The 15,470-nt window shown below is 42.0% G+C and overlaps 2 protein-coding genes across 17 annotated transcripts in view; both read right to left on the bottom strand.

Moving 5' to 3' along the window:
* The window catches only part of CAMTA1 (calmodulin binding transcription activator 1), a 1,003,074-nt gene that overhangs the window by 13,172 nt on the left and 974,432 nt on the right, over positions 1-15,470 (bottom strand). For 6 of the 16 annotated variants that reach the window (XM_050786880.1, XM_050786933.1, XM_050786915.1 and 3 more), the window contains 7 exons: positions 11,858-12,045; positions 10,782-11,028; positions 9,086-9,157; positions 7,072-7,092; positions 5,467-5,660; positions 4,337-4,411; positions 1,205-1,235 (listed from right to left, as the gene is read on the bottom strand). In XM_050786880.1, the coding sequence (XP_050642837.1) occupies positions 1,205-1,235; positions 4,337-4,411; positions 5,467-5,660; positions 7,072-7,092; positions 9,086-9,157; positions 10,782-11,028; positions 11,858-12,045 (828 nt within the window). The remainder of the gene's footprint in view (positions 1-1,204; positions 1,236-4,336; positions 4,412-5,466; positions 5,661-7,071; positions 7,093-9,085; positions 9,158-10,781; positions 11,029-11,857; positions 12,046-15,470) is intronic. The other 10 variants (XM_050786872.1, XM_050786963.1, XM_050786988.1 and 7 more) reach the window with 5 other exon arrangements.
* VAMP3 (vesicle associated membrane protein 3) overlaps positions 1-15,470 on the bottom strand; it is a 707,779-nt gene that overhangs the window by 24,704 nt on the left and 667,605 nt on the right. The gene's annotated exons all lie outside the window — the stretch shown is intronic.

Here is a 15,470-nt window from a genome sequence, read left to right as displayed (position 1 = left end):
GGCTTACATGATCCTCCCACCTCAGTCTCCCCAGTAGCTGGGACTACAGGCATGCCCTACCACGCCTGGTTAGCTTTTGATCTTTTGTAGAGATGGAGTCTCCCTATGTTGCCCAGGCTGGCACTGAACTCCTGGGCTCAAGCAATCCTCCCACCTCAGCCTCCCAGGCTTACATGATCCTCCCACCTCAGCCTCCCAGGCTTACATGATCCTCCCACCTCAGCCTCCCAGGCTTACATGATCCTCCCACCTCAGCCTCCCAAAGCGCTGGATTATAGGCATGAGCCATCGTACCTAGCCTATTCTTGGCTTTGAAAAAATAGTTTTCTGACGCTAAATCTTTGATTATAACCCAAACACATTATAGTTGTTTCTGGGAGACTTTTGCCTTTTGCCCTGCTTACAAATTGGCATCATATTCTAAAATCTCAGGAACTAAAATTACTCATTGTCATCTCTTTAAAATTCAAAGCCTATTGGAATCCCTACTCTTGTTATGTAGAATATAAATACTGAAGACATTTTACACCACATTTTCGTTATTCAGCATTACCATCGAGTGATGGAAGGCCAGTTCACTATTTTATAATGAATGTCCTGGGTTTGTTCTGAAAGGGCAGCCTCATACACTGACTTACCTCACAGCACCAGGGAGGGGGAGATTTAGAAAATGCAACTGCAGGAGCAGGGTATAGGGAAACAGCCATTCTCAGTAAGAAATAGGTTCATTAAAAAAAAAAAAAAAAAAACCTACTACCACCTCCTAGTGAGCCTCCTTGCTTTAGACATTTTGACAAAACAGTCATGGAGAAAATTTCACGTGGCAAATTATCTTAATCACAGAAAGCCACTTGCTGAGTGTTTTCATGTAACACAGCCTCATTTGGCCGGGTTCGTGGCCTACCAGCCCTGTTTTCGTCCCCAGGCTTCCTCCACCACATCCTAGGCATGCCCTGCAGTGGTTTCGAACGGCCCTCCCTTTTACTCACTCATGCATTTGTACATCTAATGTATGTGACTGTTCTCCTGTCATGTAAAATAGCAGTGTTAGTAATCAGGGTTAGTTTTTACTTGATTTTATTTCATTCAAAATGGATGTGAAACTTACTGGCATACCTAGGCTGCAGCCCCATGCAAGCAAGCAAAAAGCAAAATACTGAAAATGGAAGAGAAGAGAAACTGGCTAGCAGGCAGCTAAACTCACCCTTTTGTACAGCCTATGGTCCACCAGGGGGCTTTAGACAGTAAAACAACACCAGAGAGCTATTAGCACGTGAGGGTCACAACAGAAATCTTATAAATAGCTTTATTTCAACAAAAAAGAGTATAACATGGTTTCTTTTTTGGAAAGAAAGAAAAGGAGAGTGATGGTGGGGGTATGTGAAATGAGTAGGTAGAAAATTCACCAATTTAAGTCTCAAAAAATTGGGGTCATATGACTTAGAAATGGGACACTTCTGACTGATTCCTGAAGCTACTATCTACCTACCTTTTTGAGAGGGTGTCATATGAGGTTTTCCTTTTTTTTTTTTTTTTTTTGAGACAGAGTCTCTCCCTGTCGCCCAGGCTGGAATGCAGTGGTGCAATCTCGGCTCACTGCAACCTCCGCTTCCCAGGTTCAAGAGAGTCTCTCCTGCCCCAGCCTCCCAAGTAGCTGGGACTACAGGTGTGCGCCACCACACCCAGCTAATTTTTTACATCTTTAGTAGAGACAGGGTTTCACCACGTTGGCCAGGCTGGTCTCAAACTCCTGACCTCAAGTGATCCACCCACCTCGGCCTCCCAAAGTGCTGGGATTACAGGCATGAGCCACCGCACCCGGCCAAGATTTTCTATCTTAATAAGATTTTAATGCTTCTAAGGGACAACAGACAAGATAGTTTCTTTTAAAATAACATTAAATAACTCGATCCAGAATGAAAATAGGATTACACACATCCTAAGGAAAATACGAGTTTAAAACAAACTTCCAGGATAGATTTTTAGGATTTCTTCAAGATCCTTAATTGAACATATTAACGGAATATATAGAAATGGGAAGTGAATACTGATCTTAGTGCAGAGGTGATTAAAATTTGCCTATTTTTCTAACATCTGAACTGTAAATGGTCAAGAGCCAATAACATTTTTTATTTCATTCCAATTAATGCAGAGAAATCCAGAGCCCATATCTGATGTTCTCTTCATAATGAACCTTCTTGTTATCCATCTTCTGAGGTTATTACCAGTTAAAATATACACTTAAGAAAGGCAAAAATCTTCATGAAATTCTTCTCTACCAGTTTACAGAAAGAGAACTCTAAAAACAAAAGTGAAAGGACTGCTTTGTTCAGCTTATTTTGTGGGGGCAACCTTTCATGAATTTATGTTTTGTTTAAATATCTCATTCTCTTAATTCTCTCAAACACAGGACACAGCTTTGGCCAACACGAAAGGGAGACGAGTGTAGGACTTTATGCAGTTTTGCTCCTACGTTACCCACACATTCATGCAAAGTCTGAGGATCAGGCTAGAAGAAACGAGGAAAAAGTCTAGCACAACTTAACTTGCAGACATTCTGGTTTGTCTGAAGTGGCCTAAAGAACAGTGGTGTTAAGGTAATTTTCTTGAAAATAAAATCTATCTGGAAAGTATCAACCACAGTGTCATGAAAGAAGATGTGATTCTGCTCAAAGTGGCCAAAGTCTACTGGTTTTAGTGCTGGATAGGGTCTTGCTCAGGTTTTGCATTTTGCAGGTCTAAGAGGAAAAGGGAGGAAGGAACTATGAACATATTGGAGAATGTAAGGAAAAGGGCCCAGGTGAGTCCTTGATCTGTTCACCAAATAAAGAAAATCCACTACTCTATTTGGTCCTAAGTCCCCTGCTAAGTCAAAGGTACGACTGAACAATAAAGAAAAGAGGCTGCCTTAGGTGAGGCTTGCAGAATTAATTTCATGATCTCAGAGCCATACCCATTTTGGGGATGCATCTTCTAACAGGACGTCCTATTTCAGAGTACTGACACTGGTATGTTACTCATTAGCTATCATGGTGAAAAATCTCCCATCCTCGCACGGTGGAAAGTAAATGTTGCTGAGGCACAGGGCGAGTGAACACTGGCTTCTGCGCGGCATTGTAGCTGGGGAAAACCATCTATCCTAGTGAATACTGTTTTTAAGTTTTTATGATGCTAATGCAGTGGCTGTGCATGTTTCCTTCTATGGTCACAAAAGTAAATTCTTTTGTTAATTTAAGTAAAAGTACAAATAACCCATTAAACCTATTAAGTCTTAAAGGCAAGATATTTTCAAAGCTAGCAATCAGATGGTTGTAGGAGTAAGAAAAACTAAAGCAAAATGAAACCTCCAAGGAGTCCAATTAAATATGAATACTAGGACTTTTGGTATAATTAAATAGGAAGAGGAAATAAGACATTAAAGAGCCTGCTTTAATGTTTGGTTCTATAAACTGCACAGCTCCTGACACACAGAGCAACAACCCAACCACACAGAAGGTGGTCTACACCCAGCTCAGACGGCCGCAGTTACAGACGTCAGACTGGAATATTAACCTGGACAAAGAACACAAACCACTTTCACCAGCCCCCTGAAATCTAAGTAGAGATGTTAGTCTTCATAAAGAAAGCTCAAATTTGAGGAACAAAGAGAAATTCCTCTGGCTTAGCTCCATGAGAAGATGCTATGTCCCACAGAACGCTGGGGTCACAGAACCCCATTTCCTACTAATTGAAGATATGCCCAGAATCCCAGATGTCTTTCTTTTCCTGAACAGCTGCATTCCAGCAATCTCTCCTGCTCCTCATCACGGACCAGCTTTAATTGATAGTTTAATAATAGAGGATGTTAGCAGTTACATGACCAGCAGAGGGCACCAGCTATTTGGTGGAAATTCTACATCAGAAAACTTGTTTGGAATTCATGGTTTTCTTTCCCTTCTTTGAGACTAGAAACTGTTTTCTCTTTGGACACACGCTAGCATAGCAAAGGATTAGAGCAAAGAACATACTGCAATGTGGCATATCAATCGCAGGTTAAAGAGAAACGTAATATTAAAAGCTAGTCCGACTAAGTTGACCTCACACCCAGATTAAAACAGAAAAACACGGGTATGAATCTCCATTGTTCAAACAGCATCGTCTGACATGGTTACCAGCGTTCCAAGGGTAGCAACCTGATCCCTACTTAAAGAGCTCTACCACCCTACTGTAATTTGGGACCTCTGCCCTGATTACCTGCAGGGGGATTAGCTTTACATAGGAGTTAGTGAGGGTTAAGAAGGTCAGGGATGCTTCATCATTCTCCCTGAGCAGAATGTATAAACGAGGACTAGTGTACCTGTGGCGACAGCGGCGTAGAAACCTCATTATTTTTCGAGCAGCTTGATCCTGCTTTTTGGTTAGCAAACTGCTCCTGAAAAAGTCAGAATATTATTGTCACAAGAAGGACACAGTAAAGCCCAATATGCGAAACTGGTCAGCAGTGACAGAGGACTCTGCATTAAGCAGTTCATGTAGCAAAGCCAACAGCATACGTTAAAGATGTATACAGTCTGAAGGGGAATGAGTGCGTATGCTGTTTTCATAGTATCGAGTCCAGGCATCACTAGAGGAGAAAGGAGGGTGTGTGCAGGCGCCCTCAGCTTCAAGAGAGACTATATAAAGACTGAAAATAAAATGCCACTTAAATATTCTTTCACAATTTATTAGAAGCTCATTTTGCTGCAAAAGGCATTCTGGCATGAGAGAGGCTTTCTTAGTTTAGAAGGTGATTCACGGGAGCTGATACACTCTTTGGGTTATTGTGTAAATGTTCTGATCAATGTATTTTACTTGGCTCAACATTTTTATCACAGTCTCTAAAATGGAACAGCTTAACCCTAATTACTCTTCCAAGGTTGCAGTAATTCTACAATTTCACTCATTTCCCATTTGCCCCAAGAATAGTCTTATCTCTAATCCAAATGCAGCATCACACACATTTCAGTTACATTAGGATTGGGGACAAGTTCTGTTTAGAAATAACTCCAAGAATAGTTTTTATATTTTCACATTGAAAATCAGATTTCCTTCAGCCTCAAAGAGCATGTTTATATAAAATTACATGAGTGCTGGCAGCGGGCTGTACTTTTTTTTTCTTCTAAAAAGGAAATGGACTAAACTACTATAATCAAGTGGTAACTTTCTGAGTAGAAACTGGTGCTGCCAAATTCTGATATAAGGTGAAACTGGGTGGCAATATCAAAATAATTGGGTGGGATGCAGAGAGAAAGAGCTAAATATTCAAAACCAGACTCAGCACAGGTGTTAAGTATACAGCCACCACACCTAGAACGTTCTGGAACACAGTGACTGCCAATGCTTTAGTCCTGCCCCCGGACTCCAATGTCAGCCCAGGACAAGTCTTTCAAAGAAGTCAGAGTTCTCTTCCCTAGGGAGCTTTAACTCCATGAGCTCTTTTCCACTCACCTGAGTTTCTGTTGTACAATCACAGCCGTCCGGCGAGCCTGCCGTCTTTTGCCACATTTCTTATAACTTCGGTAGTACTTTTGGATCAGCACAGCAGCCCGTCGGCTCTGCTGGAATTTTTTTTGTTCATAGTAACTTCGGAATTTGCTCTGGATAAGGATGGCAGCCTGTGTCATCTTTTTATAAAGTGCATACTGCAGGGGAAACAAGAACAAGCAACACAGTAACAACAGGGGCCGCATGGGCTCAGCATCCTTCGAGTTTACTGGGAAGGGAAGAAGAGAAAATGCTTTTCCCCTCTATTATCACATTCTCTCTTCAGGGTTTAATCACAAAAGAGGCAAACGAGGAAGCTTTACACCTACCTTTCCAAAATGTAAACTATTACTTTAAGGGTTGCCTTCAGACATACTTTTTTCCCCTAAAACATCAAAATATTTAGCCCTTCTTGGAGAAAAATTTTAATAGCAATACCCTTAGACGTTTATGAATCTAAAAACAGATTTCGACAGGAAAATTTTAGATGCTTCAGATTAATATTTCCTATCCAGTTTTGAAACATGAACATCATTTTTTCATGCCTTCCAATTCCCACCATACACAAATCTATTTAGCAGTCAGCTCCTGGTTTCTAACTATCATTCCACATGGCAAGTTTCTGACTGAGTTACAAGGTCCCAAATACAAGGCTTATCATGAAACGCTGACACCTTTAAGCCATTTTAACCTGTAAAAGATGAACACTCGTAAGACCAACACGGTGGTGAAGCCGTGAAACCTGGACGGCTGTCACAGTGCTGTGGGCGGCCCAGGAGGCAGTGCCAGGAGCCCTCCACCCAGCCCCCTGCAGAGCTACCGAAGTGAGGAATGAAGGCCCAGGGTGAATTCTCCTCAACATCAGTCTCTAGGCACCAAAAATACAGAGCTCTCCATGGTCTTAAAATGCTATGTCCAAATTTCTAAGAAAACAGAGTATGACTCCGGGGATGAGAAGCTGCAATGAAGCCCTTTGCTTATAAGAAGGCAACTTACCATCGCAAGGAAAAATATTCCCCAGAAAATCCCTGTATCTGCCTAACTGTATCTCTGGATGTATGAGGAGGTGAAATGAGGGAGGGAAACTGACTTCTCAGAATTGTCCAAGAACCCGGACCCTTCTGCAAGAAACTTCTTTGGTCTTATCTGACCTGCTTTACCTTTTCACTGGTCTGAAAGCCTTTGAAGACAAGAATGCTGTAGCCTACAGAGCCCCTGTGGTTTCCATCATCTCCACCTGTGCACGTTACACACTCAGACCCATCGGGCCATAGTGAAGTGCTTTGGGAAAAAGGGTATTTCCTTAGTGGCCACAGGGCTCACGGGAACTGGCTCAGATGGATTAACACCAGCCAAAAAATGTCCAGTTATTAATGTCGAAACCCACTCCAACTGAATAACCACGTGGTCCCCAGAGGACAGACGCACTGTGCTCAGGTGGCCTGGCAAGGGGGGTACGTTTACTCCATGACCATGCCATCTTAACGGTCCCTCCCTGCAGCTGGTGATGGGTGTGAAGTTTGTGACTCTGGTGGAATGGTTTGTGAGAGGACTTGGGAGTATCATTACCTTCAAGGCTATCCATGTCAGCTTGGGGGAAAAACAGAAAATACAAGATTAATGTTAGATTGCTGAATATAATGAAATTAAAAACCAGAATCAATAAAACTCCCAACCAAGAAAAAAAAAACAAAGGCAACCTGGCTATATTAATGCCTTCCGTTTTCCAAAATATTTGTTTTACAGTTGTTACTCTTTCCAAAAATAATGCCTTCTGTCTTCCTAGCTGTAGATGACAGTTTCTGGGGAGGGTTATTTTTTTAAAAAAAACCAAACTCATATTTTGGAATCAATACCTGTTGTAATCACAGACTTGAAACCTTCATGCTGTGTATCACCTGTGCTCCCAGGAAGCCTGCTCACCCAACAGAAGCCAGGGCGGCTCCCTGCTGTAGAGCTACAGGCACTGTGGTGTCAGCGTTTGCACAATAAACCTTCCTTTTCTGGGATCATGAACTCAACTGGCTCGAAGCCGAAGACGTCCCCCCACCCCTATCAATCGGGCTTAATCCTAGAGAAGCTTGAGGAAACGGCAACCCGTATCAGAAACTGAGGCAAGTCCTGGATTATGACAAGCTCACAGAATCCCTAATTTCTATGTGACCGTTACACATATTAGAACGTATTATTCCTGAAATAAAAATTTAGAACGACCTAAAGCACAATCTAATAAAAGGTTCTAGAATCTACCGACAGGCCTGAATGTTACCATGCAAACCAGTCAAAACTCCATTAGGCAATTTTTAATATTTTATAACCACCTCAATGATGAGCAAGGCCTCATATTTATGTAATTTCTCTGAGCTTCAGCTGCTTCATCTGTAAACTGGAAATAAATACTGCTTACTTCAAATAATTGCAAAAAGGAAATGAGATGGGGCACCTAAAAAATCTAGTATGTACTAGGTGCCCCAAAAATATGAGTTCTTTTTCCCATCTGACTAGTTCCATAACCCTACAAGTTGGTTTGCAAACAGTAACACTGCACGAAAGAGTACTCAGATATTTGTGTTGCACCTTTAACTAAGGTGAACAAAAGCAGTTTAAGATGTTCTGGCTTCCTCTGATTTTCAAAGATTTTAACAATTCTTCATTTTAAAATATGTAAGAAGCTGAAAGGAAAATGGCCAAAGATTAAACACCTTCTGTAATTCAAACTCAAAGGTAATACATAGCCAGCATTTACCTTCTGCAATCACCGTATCACACACTGGATTCCCCAGAGTTCTCTAATTACTAGGGAGTTTATGAAAGTATTGGACCATGGATCCTCCCCGCAAAGATACTGGTGTTAGGATCAGACCAGTATCTCCGGTAGGTAACAATACTAAAAGATCAAAAATGTGGACAAAAACTGTTTTGCGGTGCAAGTCTAATTGCAGATGGTTTTGTTTTCCCTTTTTGTTTTAGAGACGAGGTCCAAGCTGGACTTCGATACCTGGGCTCAAGAAGATCCTCTGGCCTCAGCCTCTCGAGGAGCTGGGATTACAGGGACACATCAACCACCATGTCTGGCTTCCCCTGGTTTTTGTTTGTTTGTTTTGTTTTGTTTGTTTGTTTATCATGGCAGTTCAAATTAAGTCTCTGGCCGGGCGCAGTGGCTCACGCATGTAATCCCAGCACTTTGGGAGGCCGAGGCAGGCGGATCACTTGAGGTCAGGAGTTCAAGATCAGCCTGGCAACATGGTGAAACCCCGACTCTACTAAAACTAGAAAAATCAGCTGGGCATGGTAGCACACGCCTGTAGTCCCAGCTACTTGGGAGGCAGAGGCAGGAGAATCGCTTGAACCTGGGAGATGGAGGTTGCAGTGAGCCCAGATCGTGCCACTGCACTCCAGCCTGGGCGACAGAGCCAGACTCCGTTTCAAAAACAAAAAAACAAAAAAACAAAAAACAAAAAACAAATTAAGTCTCTGTAATGAGGTACTAGATGTAGTGCTCTTTAGCCAAACTGCACACCAGGATCCTCAGTGGCCTCGGGTGGGGCACAGTTCCCTTCTGTGGTGCAAAACTGTGGTTTACCTGTTTATATTTTCTGTAACAACGCTGAATGACAGCAGCAGCTACTTCTTGCTGTTCCCGCAAGGGTCGACCCTTAAGGGTAAAGTAAGGAGAAAAAAAATCAGTAATGATTAACTACCAGAAATGTCAGCTTTTTATTACTATTCATTTAATGCACCTTCTCAGAGCTGAGATCCCAGGTTTACCAAAAAATACTGATACTTAATTATAAATGAGGAAAAATGAATTTATAGAATAAACCTCAGACTATCCTTGCTTCTAAATAAAACTATGATTTTGGAATGTTAAGCAGACTAAAAATATATTCCTTTTTAAAGTATTTAACAAATTAGGCATTGTACTATTTGTCTTGCCAGATCTTAACTGTCTTTCCTAAGATAACCCCAACTACTTCACTTTTGGATCAATGATTAATGGCTTTTAACACCTTTTTGGGAGTGGTTGGGGACTACTTTGAGAATCTGTAGAAAGCCATGGGTCCCCTTCCCACCAAAAATGCACACAGAAGAGCTTTACTGCTTAATTTTTGGAGTTCAGGCACTGCCTGGAGGCAGTCCCCAGGCCTCCAGTTGAAAACCCCTGCTTTAGGTCGTGACCTCCTAGCAGCAGAGGGGTCACCTCACTTTATATTAACTGAATAATAGGCATCCATATCATTACCAACAGTATGTTGACAAGGTGATAACCATTACATTATTAGCTAATATTATTTTACTAAAGCTTCTGAGAATTATTTAATGTGACATTAACGACTTTAATTAAAAATTCTATAAACTCGTGAAATGTGTTTTAAGGAATACTAAAGAGACATTGTACTTGGGATGGCAAGGTAGAATAGAAAAATCAAGGCCGGGTGCGGTGGCTCATGCCTGGAATCCCAGCACTTTGGGAGGCCAAGGCAGACAGATCACTTGAGGTCAGGAGTTCGAGACCAGCCTGGTCAACATAGTGAAAACCTGTCTCTACTAAAAATACAAGAATTAGGTGGGTATGGTGGCACGTGCCAGTAAATCCAGCTACTTGGGAGGCTGAGGCAGGAGAATCACCTGCATTGGGAGGTGGAGGAGGCAGAGAGCAGAGATTGCACCACTGTACTTCTCTAGCCTGGGCGACAGAACGTGACTCCATTTAAGAAAAAAGAAGAAAAGAAAAATCAGCACTGTTCTGTGCCAGGAGAGCTCCATTCCTGCCCTGGCCTAACCATGGACGGGCCCCTGTCCCACCCAGTTAATCCTCTATGCCTCAGATACCTGAGAAGACCGTGCTTCTCAAACTCTTCTACAAAGGTGCTTCAGGAACTTTGTAAACATTTGATAAAAATTTCATGTTTAACTGTTTAAAAACTGGTTGTTAAAAGCAAAGTATTTGGGAGAATGAGAAAGTTCTGGAAATGGGTAGCAGTGATGGTCGCACAGCACTGTGAATATACTTAATGCCCCCACGTTGCACGCTTTAAAATAGACAAAATCACAAACTTTATGCTCTGAATATTTTACAATAAAATATTTTTACAAAGCAGATACACACACAGATATGTTATACAGTGAATCTTCATAAATTGGAGACTTCCAAAAAAATTCTATACATTCAGAGGAAAAAAAGCAATGGTCAGTGTTTTCGTTCGCACGATTCTGACTTTCATCTGTCCTCTCTGATCTTAAGAATGTCACAAAATGAAGGTTCTGTTCTAGTTTACCTTGTATTTCCGGAAAGCTGTCTGGACAAGCCTGGCAGCCTCATAGAGTTCTCTCTGTTCATGATCAGACAGAGTGAGCTGAGCAAACTCATTCTCTACCTTCTCACTGGTAGATGCACTCAGGAATTCTGACCAATCCGCGGCGGAGGGAAGGTTAGGCTTCTCGAAAGCGATTTCACTGACGGGAGAGCCAACAGGGCTCAAGCTGGTATTAGAAGAAGGGGTTAGAGGCTCGTTATATGCACTTCTGAAACAAGAGGAGAAAAAAGGAGACATAGATATTGCACAATCCATTAGATATTAATGAATCCATTAGATATTAATGAATGAACCAAGATGGTATCTGCCAGAAGCCACTGTGGGCAATTAGGAACATGCCTCCATTCAGTTAGGCAAGTTGCTAAACATACCCAGTGTCCTTCGATTGAGTAAGTTCATACCCAACACCTATCATGACTTTAGTACTATGCTAAATACTAAAACCTAGTAGCAGTACACTCTACTGCCTTTAGAAAACTTCAACTGAATTAGGGGGAAACATTATGCTACATTATCTTTTTTTTTTTTTTTTTTGAGACAGAATCTCGCTGTGTTGCCCAGGATGGAGTGCAGAGGTGCCATCTCAGCTCACTGTAACCTCTGCCTCTTGGGTTCAAGCGATTCTGCCTCAGCCTCCCAAGTAGCTGGGATTACAGTAGGCGCCCACCACCACGCCCGGCTTAATTTTTTATTTTTGGTAGAGATGTGGTTTCACCATGTTGGCCAGGCTGGGCTCAAACTCCTGACCTCAGGTGATCCACCCGCCTTGGCCTCCCAAAGTGCTGGGATTACAGGCGTGAGCCACCGCACCCGGCTTAACATGATCTCTTATGCTTTGATAGCAGTAAAAAAAATAATGGGAGAGGCAGGAATAGGAGCTGGGCCTTTAAAGTGGCAACAGAACTTGTCCTAGTGCTTCCTTCCTTCCTTGGTATGGTCTGCTATGGCACCGCATTCATCAAATACAATCAGCTTCCCCTGCCTCCGGTTAGATCCGGGAATCTAACCTGCGTAGTGATCCCTGTAACTTTACTCACCGGATCTGGGCAGCACTGGGCAGGCAGTCAGCATCCGCTAGGTAACTGGCCAGCCAGCTCATTGTACTGCTGATGGTGGCAGGGTCTGTTCTTTCCAATCCTGAGGACTCCATGGGCACAAAATTCTCCTGCTTGATTCGGTCAGGTGTAGCTTCAATAATGTGTTCTGCCAAGGTCATCATGTTCACCTGAAGTCAGAAGTTCACAGGACACTCAGGTTAGAAAGGAGCCTTAAAAGTTATCCAGGTCTACCTCCCCTGCCTCACCTTGGAGAGAAAAAAATAATAAGGCAGGAGGGCAGACTTCCACCTCAATCCAATGCAAATATCATTTTAAGGTTATAACATAATACACCGAAATGTGCTGAGATCCTGAGACCTGATTATCTCCAAGTCATAGTCTGGCCCCAGACCTTTAGCCCAGTCTTGGAGAACTTCTGGCTTGTATGTACTCCCTACTCTCAGGGTCAACCAATTAATGACACTGGGCAGTTCTAGAGTAACTTGTAATATTAATGAGGTGTCACTATTAGTTATATAACCAATATCTAACCACCCCTTTTGCTTGGCCTAGAGAACCCTAGTCTAGACTGGGAATAGTGGCTCAAGCCTGTAATCCCAACAGTTTGGGAGGCCGAGACAGGTGGATCACTTGAGGTCAGGAGTTCCAGACCATCCTGGCCAACATGGTGAAACCCCGTCTCTACTAAAAATACAAAAATTAGCCGGGCATGATGGCGCATGCCTGTAATCCCAGCTACAGAGGCAGGAGAATCGCTTAAACCTGGGAGGTGGAAGTTGCAGCGAACTGAGATCGTGCCACTGCACTCTAGCCTGGGCGACAGCACGAGACTCCAACTCAAAAAAAAAAAAGAAAAAAAAGAAAAAAGAATCCTCAAAGCTGGTCTGGATTAAGATATTCTTTATGCGAATCAGAGATGTGAACTGATTCTTAAAAATGTCCTTGCATACCTCTTAGAAGTGGTAACTGAAACACAGCACTTTGGGTTCTTAAGTGAACTGAAAATGTTCTCAATGGAACTATACAAGGTGACAAAATGCTTCTCCTGCAACATGAAGGAGCCTCAAAAACATCCTGCTAAGTAGAAAAAGCCACAGTAGACTGCATGGTGTATGACTCCACTTATATGAAACGTCTAGAAAAAGCAAACCTCTGGGGATAGAATCAGATCAGTGGTTGCCTAAGGCTGGGCAGAGATGGACTGCAGATGGGCACAGGGCACTCTGGAGCGAGATGGAAGTCTTCTAGAAAGGGACTGTGGCGATGGTTGCACAGCTGTATATATTTACTAGAAGCCATCCCGTGTGCACTTAAAATGGGTAAATTTTATCATATGTAAATTATACCTCAATAAAGCTGTTAAAAATGCTTATTGTCGATTTTATAAATTTTCATCAAAGAACAAGACTTAGTTTTTGTAATAAGAATAAAAATAAAAAATTAAAGAAAAATATATTGGGCCAGGCGTGGTGGCTCACGCCTGTAATCTCAACATTTTGGGAGGCTGAGGAGGGTGGACTGCCTGAGCTCAGGAGTTCAAGCCCAGGCTGGGCAACACGGCAAAACCCTGTCTCTACCCAAAATAACCCCCAAAATTAGCCAGACATGGTGGTGCAGGCCTAGTGCTTTCTCACAGTATCTGTAATCCCAGATACTAGAGAGGCTGAGGCAGGAGAATTGCTTGAACCCAGGAGATAGACATTGCAGTGAGCCAAGATGGCATCACCGCACTCCAGCCTGGGTGACATAGCAAGACTCTGTCTCAAAGAAAAAAAAAAAAAAATTGTAGCCTTCTTTCACCTTCTCTATTGGCCCTCTTGATTTGTGACTCAAACGGTAGGACGTAAATTTTGCCTTTATTCTTTTTCCATGAAAGTATTCAATATATATTTAATATATTTAAAACGCAAGGTGGAATTTCTGAAGCCTAAAAGGTTATCACTCTACAATCACTTTCCTAAATCCTCCATTTCATAAACACGTAACAACGTAAAAACATCTTAATAACATTCTCAGCAGCTGGACCTGAAAAGTCACATCACTCATTTCTAAATTTCACGGGTTGTGCTCAGAGAAGACAGTTTTAAATGGGTAGCTTTGGATTTTTATTCAAATTTTCTTCATGTCCTAGTATATGAGCAGTTTTCATAAATGTGTCTTGGACATCTGAAAAGAACAATTATGTATGTAATTGCTATGTGTATTAACTACATATATGCATATAGTTATATATATAGTATATTAAATCTATCATATATTAAATATATATTAAATCAAGCCTTCTGATTTTGTTGTTCAACTTGTTCATATGCTTTTCATATCTACTTGATCTGAAAAAATTCTGAGCTAGGTGTTAGTAGCACACTATGACTGTGGGTCCACATTTCTTTGTATTTACTAGTATTTGCTGTAATGTTTCAAGGTTATGGTGCTAGGTATACAATAGTTTGTAACTGTCATATCTTCTTGATAAACTATATATATATAAAATTTGCCTTGAATTGTACTTTTTATCTTTTTTCTTTTTATACTCATTTATCTATTATAGCTCTATCATTTCATTTTCATTGTTTCTCTTTCATTTCATTTTGGTTGTATTTCTTACAAGTAGCATATATCTTGCTTTTATTAAAAAAAAAAAAAAAAACCGAGGCCAGGCGCGGTGGCTCACGCCTGTAATCCCAGCACTTCGGGAGGCCGAGGTGGGCAGATCATGAGGTCAGGAAATCGAGACCATCCTGGCTAACATGGCGAAACCCCGTCTCTACTAAAAAATACAAAAAATTAGCCGGGCCTGTAGTCCCAGCTACTCGGGAGGCTGAGGCAGGAGAATGGCGTGAACCTGGGAGGCGAAGGTTGCAGTGAGCAGAGATGGTGCCCCTGCACCCGAACTTGGGCGACAGAACGAGACTTCATCTCAAAAAACAAAACAAAAACAAAACACCAAATCCAAGAATCTGGCCTTTAATAGAATTATCACTTCCTAGCGTGTGACTGAATCATGTGTGAAAAGGTTCCTCTGTTTCCTGATTTCTATAGTTACGTTTTCCTTTGTTACCATCCCTGAACTTTTTCCAAAAGGGCCAAATTTTTCTTTTTTCCCCTTCAATGACTTAGAAATTCTGTAGCCTGTTTTTTTTTCTGTTTGTTTGTTTTCTTTTTGAGATGGAGTCTTGCTGTGTCACCCAAGCAGGCAGTAGCGTGTTCTCGGCTCACTGCAACCTCCACCTCCCGAGGTTCAAGCAATTCTTGTGCCTCAGCCTCCCGAGCAGCTGGGATTACATGCACCCACCACGACGCCTGGCTAATTTTTGTATTTTTAGTAGAGACAGAGTTTCACCATGTTGGCCAAGCTGGTCTCGAACTCCTGAACTCAGGTGATCCTCCCGCCTTGGCCTCCCAAAATGCTAAGAATACAGGCATGAGCCACCGCGCCTGTCCTTCTGTAGCCCGTTTTTATGCTACCTACTAACTTGACATTTCTAACTAGCATATTTCAGCCTATCCAGTGCACATCTATCTATATCACGAGTGGAACAAAATCTATTACTGTCTCTGAACCAGAGAGCTTTCATACACTTTTACGCTCTTC

This window comes from Macaca thibetana, chromosome 1 (assembly GCF_024542745.1).
Source record: "Macaca thibetana thibetana isolate TM-01 chromosome 1, ASM2454274v1, whole genome shotgun sequence".
In the NCBI taxonomy this organism is placed as follows: Eukaryota; Metazoa; Chordata; class Mammalia; order Primates; family Cercopithecidae; genus Macaca; species Macaca thibetana.
The sequence above is the reverse complement of the archived record's forward strand: the minus strand, read 5'-3'. Positions and strand labels throughout refer to the sequence as shown.